General features: G+C 44.2%; 1 protein-coding gene across 2 annotated transcripts in view; it reads left to right on the top strand.

Moving 5' to 3' along the window:
- The window catches only part of rhea (Talin_middle and talin-RS domain-containing protein rhea), a 351,846-nt gene that overhangs the window by 211,767 nt on the left and 121,837 nt on the right, over positions 1–18,242 (top strand). For both annotated transcript variants that reach the window (XM_070105058.1, XM_070105057.1), the window contains exons 3-5: positions 5,574–5,737; positions 14,849–14,943; positions 16,195–16,324. In XM_070105058.1, coding sequence (XP_069961159.1) covers positions 5,605–5,737; positions 14,849–14,943; positions 16,195–16,324 — 358 coding nt within the window. In that variant the 5' untranslated portion in view covers positions 5,574–5,604. The remainder of the gene's footprint in view (positions 1–5,573; positions 5,738–14,848; positions 14,944–16,194; positions 16,325–18,242) is intronic.

Genomic DNA, 18,242 nt, shown 5'->3' with positions numbered 1-18,242 from the left:
TACATCGTCAGTAATCAGTCCATCGTCAGTAATCAGCCCATCGTCAGTAATCATTCCATCGTCAGTAATCATTCCATCGTCAGTAATCATTCCATCGTCAGTAATCAGCCCATCGTCAGTAATCAGACCATCGTCAGTAATCATTCCATCGTCAGTAATCAGTACATCGTCAGTAATCAGTCCATCGTCAGTAATCAGTCCATCGTCAGTAATCATTCCATCGTCAGTAATCAGCCCATCGTCAGTAATCATTCCATCGTCAGTAATCATTCCATCGTCAGTAATCATTCCATCGTCAGTAATCATTCCATCGTCAGTAATCAGCCCATCGTCAGTAATCATTCCATCGTCAGTAATCATTCCATCGTCAGTAATCATTCCATCGTCAGTAATCATTCCATCGTCAGTAATCAGCCCATCGTCAGTAATCATTCCATCGTCAGTAATCATTCCATCGTCAGTAATCATTCCATCGTCAGTAATCATTCCATCGTCAGTAATCATTCCATCGTCAGTAATCATTCCATCATCAGTAATCATTCCATCGTCAGTAATCATTCCATCGTCAGTAATCATTCCATCGTCAGTAATCATTCCATCGTCAGTAATCATTCCATCGTCAGTAATCAGTCCATCGTCAGTAATCATTCCATCGTCAGTAATCATTCCATCGTCAGTAATCATTCCATCGTCAGTAATCAGCCCATCGTCAGTAATCATTCCATCGTCAGTAATCATTCCATCGTCAGTAATCATTCCATCGTCAGTAATCATTCCATCGTCAGTAATCAGCCCATCGTCAGTAATCAGCCCATCGTCAGTAATCAGTCCATCGTCAGTAATCAGTCCATCGTCAGTAATCAGCCCATCGTCAGTAATCAGTCCATCGTCAGTAATCAGCCCATCGTCAGTAATCAGCCCATCGACAGTAATCAGCCCATCGTCAGTAATCAGTCCATCGTCTAATCATTCCATCGTCAGTAATCATTCCATCGTCAGTAATCAGACCATCGTCAGTAATCAGACCATCGTCAGTAATCATTCCATCGTCAGTAATCATTCCATCGTCAGTAATCAGACCATCGTCAGTAATCATTCCATCGTCAGTAATCATTCCATCGTCAGTAATCAGACCATCGTCAGTAATCATTCCATCGTCAGTAATCATTCCATCGTCAGTAATCATTCCATCGTCAGTAATCATTCCATCGTCAGTAATCAGACCATCGTCAGTAATCATTCCATCGTCAGTAATCATTCCATCGTCAGTAATCATTCCATCGTCAGTAATCAGACCATCGTCAGTAATCATTCCATCGTCAGTAATCATTCCATCGTCAGTAATCAGACCATCGTCAGTAATCATTCCATCGTCAGTAATCATTCCATCGTCAGTAATCATTCCATCGTCAGTAATCAGACCATCGTCAGTAATCAGCCCATACCCAGTAATCAGTACATCGTCAGTAATCAGTACATCGTCAGTAATCAGACCATCGTCAGTAATCAGACCATCGTCAGTAATCAGACCATCGTCAGTAATCAGCCCATCCCCAGTAATCAGTACATCGTCTTCACATCTCTACTGTTCCTGCCTACTTTCTGTACTCGACTGAAGAAGCCTACTGTGTAGGCGAAACGTTTCAGAATCAAGCTGCCTAACTGATGCCTCTGTGTCTTACCAACCTGTCGGTATTGTATACCATTTGATAATCATACTTATGTAGTCACCAGTTTGTGTTGAGTAGAGTCGAGTCTTGGTTCCTGGCGCTGCTACTTCAGCCTTGTCGAGCAGCGTTACTGGTCTCGTGAAGCTTATCGTACCTGTTTTTAAAACTGTGTAGCGTTAACCTTTTGTTGTTTTATTCTTCATTTTCGTTCTCATTTGAGATTGAAATACTTGATAACGTGGCTATGTGTGCACTCACCTAATTGTGGTTGCAGGGGTCGATTCACAGCTCCTGGCCCCGCCTCTTCACTGGTCGCTACTAGGTCCACTCTCTCTCCCTGCTTCCTGAGATTTATCATACCTGTGCGTGGGAGAGTTGGTGTTGGGCGGATGGGCGTGTATGGCGTGTACAGCCGTGGTGGTGGTGATGGTGGTGGTGGTGGTGGTGGTGGTGATGGTGGTGGTGGTGGTGATGGTGGTGGTAAATATGTCATCAGCAGACCACACAAAGAGGCATGATTGCTCAAACGTTACCATAGTAACGTTGACGGTGGTGACTTACTGCTCTCTCACCCACACCTGTACACCCACACCTGTACACCCACACCTGTACACCCACACCTGTACACCCACACCTGCACACCCACACCTGCACACCCACACCTGTACACCCACACCTGCACACCCACACCTGTACACCCACACCTGTACACCCACACCTGTACACCCACACCTGTACACCCACACCTGTACACCCACACCTGTACACCCACACCTGTACACCCACACCTGTACACCCACACCTGTACACCCACACCTGTACACCCACACCTGTACACCCACACCTGTACACCCACACCTGTACACCCACACCTGTACACCCACACCTGTACACCCACACCTGTACACCCACACCTGCACACCCACACCTGTACACCCACACCTGTACACCCACACCTGTACACCCACACCTGTACACCCACACCTGTACACCCACACCTGTACACCCACACCTGTACACCCACACCTGTACACCCACACCTGTACACCCACACCTGTACACCCACACCTGCACACCCACACCTGTACACCCACACCTGTACACCCACACCTGTACACCCACACCTGTACACCCACACCTGTACACCCACACCTGTACACCCACACCTGTACACCCACAACTGCACACCCACAACTGCACACCCACACCTGTACACCCACACCTGTACACCCACACCTGTACACCCACACTACACCCACACCTGTACACCCACACCTGTACACCCACACCTGTACACCCACACCTGGACACCCACACCTGTACACCCACACCTGCACACCCACACCTGTACACCCACACCTGTACACCCACACCTCTACACCCACACCTCTACACCCACACCTCTACACCCACACCTGTACACCCACACCTGTACACCCACACCTGTACACCCACACCTCTACACCCACACCTCTACACCCACACCTCTACACCCACACCTCTACACCCACACCTCTACACCCACACCTCTACACCCACACCTCTACACCCACACCTCTACACCCACACCTGCACACCCACCTGTACACCCACACCTGCACACCCACCTGTACACCCACACCTGCACACCCACCTGTACACCCACACTTGTACACCCACACCTACCTGTACACCCACACCTGCACACCCACCTGTACACCCACACCTGTACACCCACACCTGTACACCCACAACTGCACACCCACCTGTACACCCACACCTGCACACCCACCTGTACACCCACACCTGTGCACCCACACCTGCACACCCACACCTGTACACCCACACCTGTACATCCACACCTGCACACCCACCTGTACACCCAGACCTGCACACCCAACTGTACACCCACACCTGTACACCCACCTGTACACCCACACCTGCACACCCACCTGTATACCCACACCTGCACACCCACCTGTACACCCACACCTGCACACCCACCTGTACACCCACACCTGTACACCCACACCTGTACACCCACACCTGCACACCCACACCTGTACACCCACACCTGAAAACCCACACCTGTACACCCACACCTGTACACCCACACCTGCACACCCACACCTGTACACCCACACCTGTACACCCACACCTGTACGCCCACACCTGTACACCCACACCTGTACACCCACACCTGTACACCCACACCTGTACACCCACACCTGTACACCCACACCTGTACACCCACACCTGTACACCCACACCTGTACACCCACACCTGTACACCCACACCTGTACACCCACACCTGTACACCCACACCTGTACACCCACACCTGTACACCCATACCTGTACACCCACACCTGTACACCCACACCTGTACACCCACACCTGTACACCCACACCTGTACACCCACACCTGTACACCCACACCTGTACACCCACACCTGTACACCCACACCTGTACACCCACACCTGTACACCCACACCTGTACACCCACACCTGTACACCCACACCTCTTAATACAGGCAATTCTTCACTTGCCTAACCCTTGAGGTTACATGACGCACTTCCACACTGGTCAGTGACACCACCTACGACTGCTGTACCTCTCCTACCTACAGTATATAAGCTACTTCTCCCCACATATGTTGTATTCTTGTCAACATTGATGGACTGATTACATTGTCTCAAGGCTGAGGGACTGATTACCTCAGCCTTATCCTGTTCTTCATTCTCCTTTGTATGGACTGATAAAGTCACTGTGTGGCGAAACGTTTCCTCATTAAAAGTACCCAAGTGTTGTACATGTGTCTAATTTATCAACTGTGTAAGTTGTAACACTAGCAACACTGTGTTTGGAAGTTATAACACCAGCAACACTGTGTAAACTATAACACCAGCAACACTGTGTAAGTTGTAACACCAGCAACACTGTGTAAGTTGTAACACCAGCAACACTGTGTAAGTTGTAACACCAGCAACACTGTGTAAGTTGTAACACCAGCAACACTGTGTAAGTTGTAACACCAGCAACACTGTGTAAGTTGTAACACCAGCAACACTGTGTAAGTTGTAACACCAGCAACATCAGTATTGAACTATATTCTCTAACACTCTGAAGTGTTTAAAGAATATTGTTATTGTAAGATCTAAGCTAAATTTGTTTAAACATTAAATATAATAATGTTTTTAAATTAATAAAACCCCATAATGTTAATACAAGAAAGCAAATTTCTCTGCCTCATTTCCATAAGAGTTCCTAAACTTGTACAGTGGACCCCCGATTAACGAACTTTTTTCATTCCAGAAGTATGTTCAGGTGCCAGTACTGACCGAATTTTTCCCCATAAGGAATATTGTGAAGTAGATTAGTCCATTTCAGACCCCCAAACATACACATACAAAGGCACTTACATAAATACACTTACATGATTGGTCGCATTTGGAGGTGATCGTTAAGCAGGGGTCCACTGTATTTTAGAAAATCCCATGGACCTGTTTTCAATACATGAGGACCCCCATGGTAAACGAAATAATGGAACACATGACCACAAAGTGCAAAGGGAGTGGAGAAGTGCAAGACAAGGGGCAACAGGAAGAATGGGAAGACCAGAGTGACCCCATGGTTTACCAGGAGGTGCAGGGGACAGGCCAATGTCAAGTGTGCTACAATATTAAAAAGTATACAGCGCATATTTTTATATGCTCCACGTTTTCGTAGGCTTTCATTTGAGCATTGTCTATTATGTTCCACCCACTGGTGGAACATAATGAATAATGGCTCAGTTGAAAGCAAACGAGAACATGCAACACCGAAAAAAGGCGCTGTATAAACGGGGCCCTTTTGTATTTAGAACATAAGAACATAATTTGGTTTCGGTGTTAAGGCGACTAAATTTGTTGTGTTCTTCACAGATAAAGTTGAGAGGACAGAAGAGGGAGCAAGATGGCGCTGGCACTGAAGATACACATTGTGGAACAAAATGTCCGGAAGATGATGCAGTTCGACCCGTCCACACCTGTGTATAAGGCGTGTGAGACTATCAGAGAGAAGATAACTGAAGCCAATCTGGGACAAGGTGAGTCTTACAGGATGTTCAATCATTTAAACTGAATGAGGATGAGTGTAAGGCAGATGTGAGGTAACTAACACCCAGGTACCTACTTACTGCTTGGTGAACAGTGACAGCAGGTGTAAGGTAACACGCCCAATGTTTCCACCCGTGGAAATAAATGGTATAAAATACCGACACAATGGAAATATAAACACAAATGCAGTATAATGTGATCCTTTATTGACAACGTTTCACCCACACAGTGGGCTTTTTCAAGTCACACACGGATCCGTGTGTGACTTGAAAAAGCCCACTGTGTGGGTGAAACGTTGTCAATAAAGGATCACATTATACTGCATTTGTGTTTATATTTCCACCGTTTCCACCCGTGCCGGGGATTCAACAACGGACACTCAGAGTGTGAGACAAGTGTGTTACAAAGGTTCAGAACATTGACACATTTCCTCCCCCACATTTTCCAGACCTATTTGTGTTCACACATACACAACTTTTACATATACAAATAATAATGTATTCGATGAAAAAACTAAATAATTAGTATGAAATTAAATTCTTTCCTACAAATGTTGCCTCATATTATCTGTTGATAATATGTTATCTTCCTCTTATCTGTAATCTTATCATTACTGTTTCTACTAGACATTTTTGTAGTAAAATATATTGATTATGTCTCCATAGGGAAGTGGGACAGAATTCTTCCTCTGTAAGTCATGCGTGTCGTAAGAGGCGACTAAAATGCCAGGAGCAAGGGGCTAGTAACCCCCTTCTCCTGTATATACAGTGGACCCCCGATTAACGATATTTTTTCACTCCAGAAGTATGTTCAGGTGCCAGTACTGACTGAATTTGTTCCCATAAGGAATATTGTGAAGTAGATTAGTCCATTTCAGACCCCCAAACATACACGTACAAATGCACTTACATAAATACACTTACATAATTGGTCGCACTGGGAGGTGATCGTTAAGCGGGGGTCCACTGTATTATACTAAATTTAAAAGGAGATACTTTTGTTTTTCTTTTTAGGTCACCCTGTCTTGGATACAACTGGTGTGTTGGAAAAAAAATATTGATTACTGTACATTTTCTTACAAATAAGAAAATATTGACCAAAAAAAATCTTCGCCCAGACATAAAACCACGGAGCACTAACATTAATAAAATCTATGATCCTCTTAAAATATACACAGTGCACAGTATGAATTTTATTTTTGTAGACAACTAATACATTTCTAAAAAAAAAAAAACAGTTACTGAAATATATTTTTTCTTGACTAGATTATTTTTTGGTTTGTTTTAACATTACAGTGGACCCCCGGTTAACGATATTTTTTCATTCCAGAAGTATGTTCAGGTGCCAGTACTGACCGAATTTGTTCCCATAAGAAATATTGTGAAGTAGATTAGTCCATTTCAGACCCCCAAACATACACGTACAAATGCACTTACATAAATACACTTACATAATTGGTCGCATTCGGAGGTAATCGTTATGCGGGGGTCCACTGTATATCATTCACCCATCATTGACTTACCAGGTGAATGTATCTGGAGCGGAAAGTGGACCGCTGCAGATATGTCTGTTTCCACCCATCATTATCTCTCCAGGTGGATGGTATAATGTCTAAACAAACAAGGGAATATCAGCTGTAACAGGTTAGGTTCTGGGCTACTGTAGGGCCCTGCTTATACAGCAGGTAAGGTTCCAGGCTACTGTAGGGCCCTGCTTATACAGCAGGTAAGGTTCCAGGCTACTGTAGGGCCCTGCTTATACAGCAGGTAAGGTTCCAGGCTACTGTAGGGCCCTGCTTATACAGCAGGTAAGGTTCCAGGCTACTGTAGGGCCCTGCTTATACAGCAGGTAAGGTTCCAGGCTACTGTAGGGCCCTGCTTATACAGCAGGTAAGGTTCCAGGCTACTGTAGGGCCCTGCTTATACAGCAGGTAAGGTTCCAGGCTACTGTAGGGCCCTGCTTATACAGCAGGTAAGGTTCCAGGCTACTGTAGGGCCCTGCTTATACAGCAGGTAAGGTTCCAGGCTACTGTAGGGCCCTGCTTATACAGCAGGTAAGGTTCCAGGCTACTGTAGGGCCCTGCTTATACAGCAGGTAAGGTTCCAGGCTACTGTAGGGCCCTGCTTATACAGCAGGTAAGGTTCCAGGCTACTGTAGGGCCCTGCTTATACAGCAGGTAAGGTTCCAGGCTACTGTAGGGCCCTGCTTATACAGCAGGTAAGGTTCCAGGCTACTGTAGGGCCCTGCTTATACAGCAGGTAAGGTTCCAGGCTACTGTAGGGCCCTGCTTATACAGCAGGTAAGGTTCCAGGCTACTGTAGGGCCCTGCTTATACAGCAGGTAAGGTTCCAGGCTACTGTAGGGCCCTGCTTATACAGCAGGTAAGGTTCCAGGCTACTGTAGGGCCCTGCTTATACAGCAGGTAAGGTTCCAGGCTACTGTAGGGCCCTGCTTATACAGCAGGTAAGGTTCCAGGCTACTGTAGGGCCCTGCTTATACAGCAGGTAAGGTTCCAGGCTACTGTAGGGCCCTGCTTATACAGCAGGTAAGGTTCCAGGCTACTGTAGGGCCCTGCTTATACAGCAGGTAAGGTTCCAGGCTACTGTAGGGCCCTGCTTATACAGCAGGTAAGGTTCCAGGCTACTGTAGGGCCCTGCTTATACAGCAGGTAAGGTTCCAGGCTACTGTAGGGCCCTGCTTATACAGCAGGTAAGGTTCCAGGCTACTGTAGGGCCCTGCTTATACAGCAGGTAAGGTTCCAGGCTACTGTAGGGCCCTGCTTATACAGCAGGTAAGGTTGCAGGCTACTGTAGGGCCCTGCTTATACAGCAGGTAAGGTTGCAGGCTACTGTAGGGCCCTGCTTATACAGCAGGTAAGGTTGCAGGCTACTGTAGGGCCCTGCTTATACAGCAGGTAAGGTTCCAGGCTACTGTAGGGCCCTGCTTATACAGCAGGTAAGGTTCCAGGCTACTGTAGGGCCCTGCTTATACAGCAGGTAAGGTTCCAGGCTACTGTAGGGCCCTGCTTATACAGCAGGTAAGGTTCCAGGCTACTGTAGGGCCCTGCTTATACAGCAGGTAAGGTTCCAGGCTACTGTAGGGCCCTGCTTATACAGCAGGTAAGGTTCCAGGCTACTGTAGGGCCCTGCTTATACAGCAGGTAAGGTTCCAGGCTACTGTAGGGCCCTGCTTATACAGCAGGTAAGGTTCCAGGCTACTGTAGGGCCCTGCTTATACAGCAGGTAAGGTTCCAGGCTACTGTAGGGCCCTGCTTATACAGCAGGTAAGGTTCCAGGCTACTGTAGGGCCCTGCTTATACAGCAGGTAAGGTTCCAGGCTACTGTAGGGCCCTGCTTATACAGCAGGTAAGGTTGCAGGCTACTGTAGGGCCCTGCTTATACAGCAGGTAAGGTTGCAGGCTACTGTAGGGCCCTGCTTATACAGCAGGTAAGGTTCCAGGCTACTGTAGGGCCCTGCTTATACAGCAGGTAAGGTTCCAGGCTACTGTAGGGCCCTGCTTATACAGCAGGTAAGGTTCCAGGCTACTGTAGGGCCCTGCTTATACAGCAGGTAAGGTTCCAGGCTACTGTAGGGCCCTGCTTATACAGCAGGTAAGGTTCCAGGCTACTGTAGGGCCCTGCTTATACAGCAGGTAAGGTTCCAGGCTACTGTAGGGCCCTGCTTATACAGCAGGTAAGGTTCCAGGCTACTGTAGGGCCCTGCTTATACAGCAGGTAAGGTTCCAGGCTACTGTAGGGCCCTGCTTATACAGCAGGTAAGGTTCCAGGCTACTGTAGGGCCCTGCTTATACAGCAGGTAAGGTTCCAGGCTACTGTAGGGCCCTGCTTATACAGCAGGTAAGGTTCCAGGCTACTGTAGGGCCCTGCTTATACAGCAGGTAAGGTTCCAGGCTACTGTAGGGCCCTGCTTATACAGCAGGTAAGGTTCCAGGCTACTGTAGGGCCCTGCTTATACAGCAGGTAAGGTTCCAGGCTACTGTAGGGCCCTGCTTATACAGCAGGTAAGGTTCCAGGCTACTGTAGGGCCCTGCTTATACAGCAGGTAAGGTTCCAGGCTACTGTAGGGCCCTGCTTATACAGCAGGTAAGGTTCCAGGCTACTGTAGGGCCCTGCTTATACAGCAGGTAAGGTTCCAGGCTACTGTAGGGCCCTGCTTATACAGCAGGTAAGGTTGCAGGCTACTGTAGGGCCCTGCTTATACAGCAGGTAAGGTTCCAGGCTACTGTAGGGCCCTGCTTATACAGCAGGTAAGGTTCCAGGCTACTGTAGGGCCCTGCTTATACAGCAGGTAAGGTTCCAGGCTACTGTAGGGCCCTGCTTATACAGCAGGTAAGGTTCCAGGCTACTGTAGGGCCCTGCTTATACAGCAGGTAAGGTTCCAGGCTACTGTAGGGCCCTGCTTATACAGCAGGTAAGGTTCCAGGCTACTGTAGGGCCCTGCTTATACAGCAGGTAAGGTTCCAGGCTACTGTAGGGCCCTGCTTATACAGCAGGTAAGGTTCCAGGCTACTGTAGGGCCCTGCTTATACAGCAGGTAAGGTTCCAGGCTACTGTAGGGCCCTGCTTATACAGCAGGTAAGGTTCCAGGCTACTGTAGGGCCCTGCTTATACAGCAGGTAAGGTTCCAGGCTACTGTAGGGCCCTGCTTATACAGCAGGTAAGGTTCCAGGCTACTGTAGGGCCCTGCTTATACAGCAGGTAAGGTTCCAGGCTACTGTAGGGCCCTGCTTATACAGCAGGTAAGGTTCCAGGCTACTGTAGGGCCCTGCTTATACAGCAGGTAAGGTTCCAGGCTACTGTAGGGCCCTGCTTATACAGCAGGTAAGGTTCCAGGCTACTGTAGGGCCCTGCTTATACAGCAGGTAAGGTTCCAGGCTACTGTAGGGCCCTGCTTATACAGCAGGTAAGGTTCCAGGCTACTGTAGGGCCCTGCTTATACAGCAGGTAAGGTTCCAGGGTACTGTAGAGCCCTGCTTATACAGCAGGTAAGGTTCCAGGCTACTGTAGGGCCCTGCTTATACAGCAGGTAAGGTTCCAGGCTACTGTAGGGCCCTGCTTATACAGCAGGTAAGGTTCCAGGCTACTGTAGAGCCCTGCTTATACAGAGTGTTAGATTTCCTTTGTGAGTAATACTCTTTTCTTTTATCTCTGATTAGATACAGCTGTCTCCTTGTTGTACACCTGTTGATGTCCTGGTCCCACATCATATTTCCTGGCTGATGACTTGATCCATACACAAATAACCCGCGCATAGGAGAGAGGACCTTACAATGACATTTCAGTCCGACTTGGACCGTTTACGAAGTCCAAGTCGGACAAAAATGTCGTTGTATGTTTCTCCCTCCTATGTGCAGGTTATTTGCGTATTGTTCCAGTCACATTGTTGTGGTTTGTGTTCTCGATGACTTCATCAGTCAGGCCATTGATGGTATCAACATAGCACCCATAACCTGGCCTATCTGCAAGTGCATGGAGGTAAAAGGACACAAGTGCAACTAATGCAACATTTTATTGTGGCAACGTTTCACTCTCCAGGAGCTTTGTCAGGCTGTAACAGCTTGACAAAGCTCCTGGAGAGCAAAACGTTGCCACAGTAGAATGTCACATTAGTTGCACTTGTTTTTTTACCTAACGTATTGTGGGTAGTTCTACCAACATTATTACTGCTATATAGAGTTTGCTCAATAGAGCATCCACTATACAGCCTCTCCTCACTTAGCGACATACTCATTTACCGATGACTTGGACCTACGACGGGCTGTCTGACCAGTATACATACCTAAATAATGTATATTAGAGCTGATTTCCTCTATTCTGTTTATTACAGTATACAGTACACTACTGTATTTGGAAAAAGTGTATGGCAGGGTGGATAGGGGGGCAATGTGGCAGATGTATAAAATTAGAGGTAGGTTATTGAATGCGTGAAAAGTTGTTACGGGGATAGTGAGGCTCAAGTTAGAGTATGTAGGAGAGAGGGAGATTATTCCCAATAGAAGTAGGCCTTAGACAAGGATGTGTGATGTCACCATGGTTGTTTAATATACATGTGTATTTATAGATAGGGGTGCAAAAAAAAGTAAATGCTAGGGTGTTGTGGAGACGGGTGGGATTAAATTATGGGGAATGAAATACAAAATGGGAGTTGACACAGTTACTTTTTGCTGATGATACTGTGCTTTTGGGAGATTCTAAAGAAAAGTTGCAAAGGTTAGTGGACGAGTTTGGGAGGGTGTGTAAAGGTAGAAAGTTGAAAGTGAACATAGATAAGTGTAAGGTGATGAGAATAACAAAAAAAAATTAGGTAACGGAAGATTGGATATCAGGTTGGAAGGAGAAAGTATGGAGGAGGTGAATGTATTCGGATATTTAGGAGTGGACATGTCAGCAGATGGGTCTATACACAAATAACCCGCACATAAAAGAGAGAAGCTTACGACGATGTTTCGGTCCGACTTGGACCATTGACAAAGTCACTTTGTCAATGGTCCAAGTCGGACCGAAACGTCGTCGTAAGCTTCTCTCTTTTATGTGTGGGTTATTTGTGTATCGTTCCAGTCACGGTATTGTGCCTTTTTTTGTTATTTATAGATGGGTCTATGATGGACTTTCAGCAAAAATGAGTGATGAAATTAAGACACATGTGCAACATCTGGGTATCTTTATTGTAGACGTTTCGCCATCCAGTGGCTTTATCAATACAAATTCTAGGACATAACTAGAAGACAGTAGAACTATGTACAGAAGATGAGGTAATCAGTCCCTCATCCTAGGAGTAGGTACGAAGAGCACCATAGTGGTGGAGATTCTCCACGACTATAGTGCTCTTCACACCTACTCCTAGGTTGAGGGACTGATTACCTCATCTTCTGTACATAGTTCTACTGTCTTCAAGTTATGTCCTAGAATTTGTATTGATAAAGCCACTGGATGGCGAAACGTCTACAATAAAGATACCCAGATGTTGCACATGTGTTTTAATTTCATCTTGTCGGTATTATATACCATTCTTGCACAAAAATGAGTGATCGTGTTAGACAGGAGCGAATGGAGACAAATGGTTTTTATGACTTGACATGCTGTTGGAGTGTGAGCAGGGTAGTATTTATGAAGGGATTCAGGAAAACCGGCAGGCCGGACTTGAGTCCTGAAGATAGGAAGTACAGTGCCTGCACTCTGAAGGAGGGGTTTTAATGTTGCAGTTTTATAACTAGTGTAAGCACACCTCTGCCAAGACAGTGATGGAGTGAATGATGGTGAAAGTTTTTCTTTTTCAGGCCACCCTGCCTTGGTGGGAAACGGCCAGTGTGTTATTTTTTTTTTTTTATTATCACACTGGCCGATTCCCACCAAGGCAGGGTGGCCCGAAAAAGAAAAACTTTCACCATCATTCACTCCATCACTGTCTTGCCAGAAGGGTGCTTTACACTACAGTTTTTAAACTGCAACATTAACACCCCTCCTTCAGAGTGCAGGCACTGTACTTCCCATCTCCAGGACTCAAGTCCGGCCTGCCGGTTTCCCTGAACCCCTTCATAAATGTTACTTTGCTCACACTCCAACAGCACATCAAGTATTAAAAACCATTCGTCTCCATTCACTCCTATCAAACACGAGTGAATGGAGACAAATGGTGTTAATAATAATAAAAAAAAAGTGCCGGTCTTCTGAGTACAGGTTGTTTGTGTATGGAACCTGATGTAAATATTTCACAGCACTAGCTTTTTAAAACAATTCCTAGCCATACTTTTGGTGCTCTTTCCAGATTTATAATAGATTATTTTCATCCACTCGACAAGAGGAGTGGTCTGGTCCCACCTTAATAACAGAAACTGCAATACAATTGCCACTGGCAAGACAGTGATGGAGTGAATGATGGTGAATTTTTTTTATCTTTTGGGCCACTCTACCTTGGCGGGAAATGGCCGATGTGTTAATAATGGAAAAAATACTGTATAAACATTTAAAAATACACCAGAAATGTTATAAATGGTGGAAAGGTGACACAAAAACAATAACAAAGATGTTTGACACAAACCCACTACCATTATAGTATGCTCCTCACTTAGCGACAAATTTGTTTACTGACTTGGTCTTAGGTACGGAACTCCGTTGTTAAGTGAGGAGAGGTTGTACTATTTTTATGGCGGCACTTATCACTACCTCAAAGTAAAAGAAAATAAAAAATGCAAATTATATCCACATAGACTTACATATCAAGAGTTACACTCACATATTTTTATTTTTCCCCTTTATAATATTTTTACACATACAATTAAGCATGTGTGCCTTAATATAAATTATTATTTTGTAATGCATGTTAGTATATTTAGGCAGCAAGGGTCTAGTAACTCCTGTATAATTTTTTTAACACATCGGCCGTTTTCCACCAAGGTTGGTGACCAGAAAAAGAAGAAACACTTTCATCATCACTCACTCCATCACTGTCTTGCCAGAGGCATGTCGACACTACAGTTTAGAAACTGCAACTGCAACTTTTGTTTCTTCTTTTTTGGGTTACCCTGCCTCGGAAGATTGCTCGTGTGTTAAATATTCGGTCATGCTTTTTTTTTTTTCCCATGCACTGTGTGGGGCAGGATTTTTTTTATACATTGCATACTCACCATATAGACCCATTTCATTTAATCTATTGTTAGTGAAACAAACCATACCACGGACAGAGATAGAACCCGCGATCAGAGAGTCTCAAAACTCCAGACCGTTTGTTTGCAATCGTGTCATTACAATTTCGTGAGTTATTGCTAGTGGTTTAAGTTTTCTATTTTTCTTCGTCAAATTATCTTCGTAGTTCACTCTTTTTAAATTCAAATTCTTCTAATTGAGGTTTAGCATTATCTAACATACTTAATGTTAAGCTAGTTCATTCTTACATATCTAGGCCCAGATTTATTGCTCACAGCTTATCTGAGTGAACCGAGCTCATTACGTAGTTCTACATCACGGACCCTGACCTCAGAACCATAGAACTATGGCAGTGACCGCAAAAAGGTTAAAAAAAAAAAGAAAAGAAATTATCATTTTTAATTAATACAATAGTAATTTAGTAAATTTTTGTTGCAGCTAAAGATTATGGACTGTTCCTGGCGGGAGACGAGGGCTCCGGAGTGTGGCTGGAACCTGGCAGAAACCTCAGCTATTATCTTCTTAGAGATCAGGTCAGCTTTTATCCATGGTCTTGTACAGGGAGGGGGAACCCAACTTGTGTTACAACATACAAACACTCGTTTGTAAACCTGATCTTAATGCAGGTGCTCCTTGACTTGGGATGTTTCAACTTTTCGATGGTGCAAAAGCAATTACAGTGGACCCCCTCTTGACGATCACCTCCCAATGCAACCAATTATGTAAGTGTATTTATGTAAGTGCGTTTGTACGTGTATGTTTGGGGGTCTGAAATGGACTAATCTACTTCACAATATTCCTTATGGGAACAAATTCGGTCAGTACTGGCACCTGAACATACTACTGGAATGAAAAAATAACGTTAACGGGGGTCCACTGTACTTTGAATAATTACTCAGCGTGAAGGCAGCAAGTTCACAATTCGTATTAATTTATTTACTTTTCAGTATTGGTATTTATTTACAGTAATTATTTGTTTATCTACTTGGCGAGAGTAGTTATTAACTTACTTATTTATCATATCATTCATATTTGACTTAGGATATACAGTGGACCCCCGCTTAACGATCACCTCCCAATGCGACCAATTATGTAAGTGTATTTATGTAAGTGCGTTTGTACGTGTATGTTTGGGGTTCTGAAATGGACTAATCTACTTCACAATATTCCTTATGGGAAAAAATTCGGTCAGTACTGGCACCTGAACATACTTCTGGAGTGAAAAAAGTTCGTTAACCGGGGGTCCACTGTATTCAGATTATGACGGGTTTGTCGGAATGTCACCCATCGTACGTCGAGGACCACCTGTATAGCTGACAATATTACAAAGAATAATTGTTTCACACATGGTTTAAAAAGATACATGAAAAACGCTAGGTTATATTTAACAGAAAATATTTTGGTTCCGGGAGAGCAAAACGTTGCCACATTAAAATGTCACATTAGTTGCACTTGTGTCTTTTTACCTAACAAGTTATTTGTTTCAGTATTATTTGTGGTATTAGAAATTCATGACAGGGCATCAGATGGCTAGTTACCTTTAATCTGTTATGAAAAATATTTTAAATCTCTTTGCTAACATAATCATTTAATTAAATTTTAGTCTAAAAGTGAAAAAAAGCATATTTAGAAAATGGTAAATTTTTAACAGCTGTTTTTTACAGGGATGCCAATGGAAATAAGTTACTTGGATTTTTTGGGGGGGTCATTCTGGTGGGTAATTATTATATATGTTGCTATGTATGATTATACTTATATGTACCTGTACCTAAATGAACTTACAGGATGTGATAGAGTACCGACGTAAAGTGCGTACGCTAAAAGTGCGTATGTTGGACGGTACTGTCAAGACCCTGCTAGTGGACGACTCCCAACCAGTGTCTCAGTTAATGGTGGTTATCTGCACGAAAATTGGTATGTTGGCTATTTTGTTATATATTTTTTTCAGTGTGTAACTGTGTTAGGGGCTAGTGTCTCTTATTGTATAAATTACTTGATGTAAAAAGAAAGTAAACTTTATACAAATAACTTGCATTTAGGAGAGAGAGAAAAGCATATGACGACATTTCGGTCCAGTTTGGACCATTAACAAAGTCACTTTGTAAATGGTTCAGGTCAGACTGAAACACCACCATAAGTCTCTCTCCTGCGTGCCGGTTCTTTGTGTATTGTTCCAGTCACGGCATTGTGCCTTTTTGTTCTTTCAAGATGAACTTTATAGTTTTATTCTCTTTTGGGCCACCGTGCCTCGGTGGGTGACTGCCCGTGTGTTGAAAAAATTTCTTCATTGTATTGCTGTGATTCGTTTGTGTTAGGAATTGCTATACCTTCCATATATCTTTGATGAGTTTTGCGAGTCTTTCTACTCCAGAGCCGAACCATGGGTTACTTGTATACAGTATGTCTAAGCCACATGACTTGTGCTGGGTCAACACTGGTTTTTTTATGTTCTAGTATTGAAAGAGGCGGTTACAAGGGGTTTAGAGGATCAACCCTTCATCACTACTCATACTGAATGATCCACGTGGGTTTAGAGGATGGAGGATCAAGCCTTCATCACTTCTTGTGCTGAATGATCCACCTGGGTTTAGAGGACATCGGATCGATCCTCCAGCACTCCTTGTACTGGATGATCCACATGGGTTTAGAGGATGGAGGATCAAGCCTTCATCACTTCTTGTGCTGAATGATCCACCTGGGTTTAGAGGACATCGGATCAATCCTCCAGCACTCCTTGTACTGGATGATCCACATGGGTTTAGAGGATGGAGGATCAAGCCTCCATAACTGCTTGTACTGAACAACTGTTGCGAATAAGAAATTTTATAAAGAACTTCAGAATGTGGTCTGTTACTATTTTCTTCATAGGCAACAAGATTTTGGATCAGAGTTAGTTAAAGGTATTTTAGAGTCTAGGGGAAATAATTTCAACTGGGAAACTCCATAGAATAATATTCAAATTTATTAAAGTATTTAAATATAATACTTTATCTTCTCTGTACCTAATATTATGTCTTAATGCTTTGTACAATAAATTTACAATACAGTGGACCCCCGCATAACGATTACCTCCGAATGCGACCAATTATGTAAGTGTATTTATGTAAGTGCATTTGTACGTGTATGTTTGGGGGTCTGAAATGGACTAATCTACTTCACAATATTCCTTATGGGAACAAATTCGGTCAGTACTGGCACCTGAACATACTTCTGGAGTGAAAAAATATCGTTAACCGGGGGTCCACTGTATACATTTAGTTCAAAATCGTGGAAATATCACATTAATAGGGAAGATTAATTTTTCTTCCTGTAATTAAGTCTTCACTAACATTTACATCTTTGTCTTAACAAGACAGTGTAAACTCAAACTACAAAATGTACAAGATTCAACAAGACCTTTGAATCCGGCCGTAAAGTAAGTAGAAAGCAAGAGTTTGTCTGGGAAGACGTATCTCTATGGATTACTGAACTGACCAAGAATATAAATATCAAAACAATCTTTCAGAGCAATGAAGAACAAACTGAGTCAGCTCTAGAGTCTAATTCTCAAACCCATTTAAACTGTACACCCTAAGAGAGCCAATATACGATCAGTTGTCAAGGCTAGAACAGGGAGCGGACTGACTACTTGCCAGTCTGTTGACGCGTCGTCAGGTTGGATCAGCTGACCCAAACGTCAGTCAGCCGGACATAAACAATTGAACAATTCACCGGATGGTTCCGAGACTTATGCTCTATATACATAAGAAATCCTACCTAACAATAATAATAATAATAATAATAATAATAATAATAATAATAATAAAATAGGGACAATACCATGGTATTTTTT

The sequence above is a fragment of the Cherax quadricarinatus genome, chromosome 96 (genome assembly GCF_038502225.1).
Source record: "Cherax quadricarinatus isolate ZL_2023a chromosome 96, ASM3850222v1, whole genome shotgun sequence".
NCBI lineage: Eukaryota > Metazoa > Arthropoda > Malacostraca > Decapoda > Parastacidae > Cherax > Cherax quadricarinatus.
This window is presented reverse-complemented; position numbering and strand designations above follow the sequence as displayed.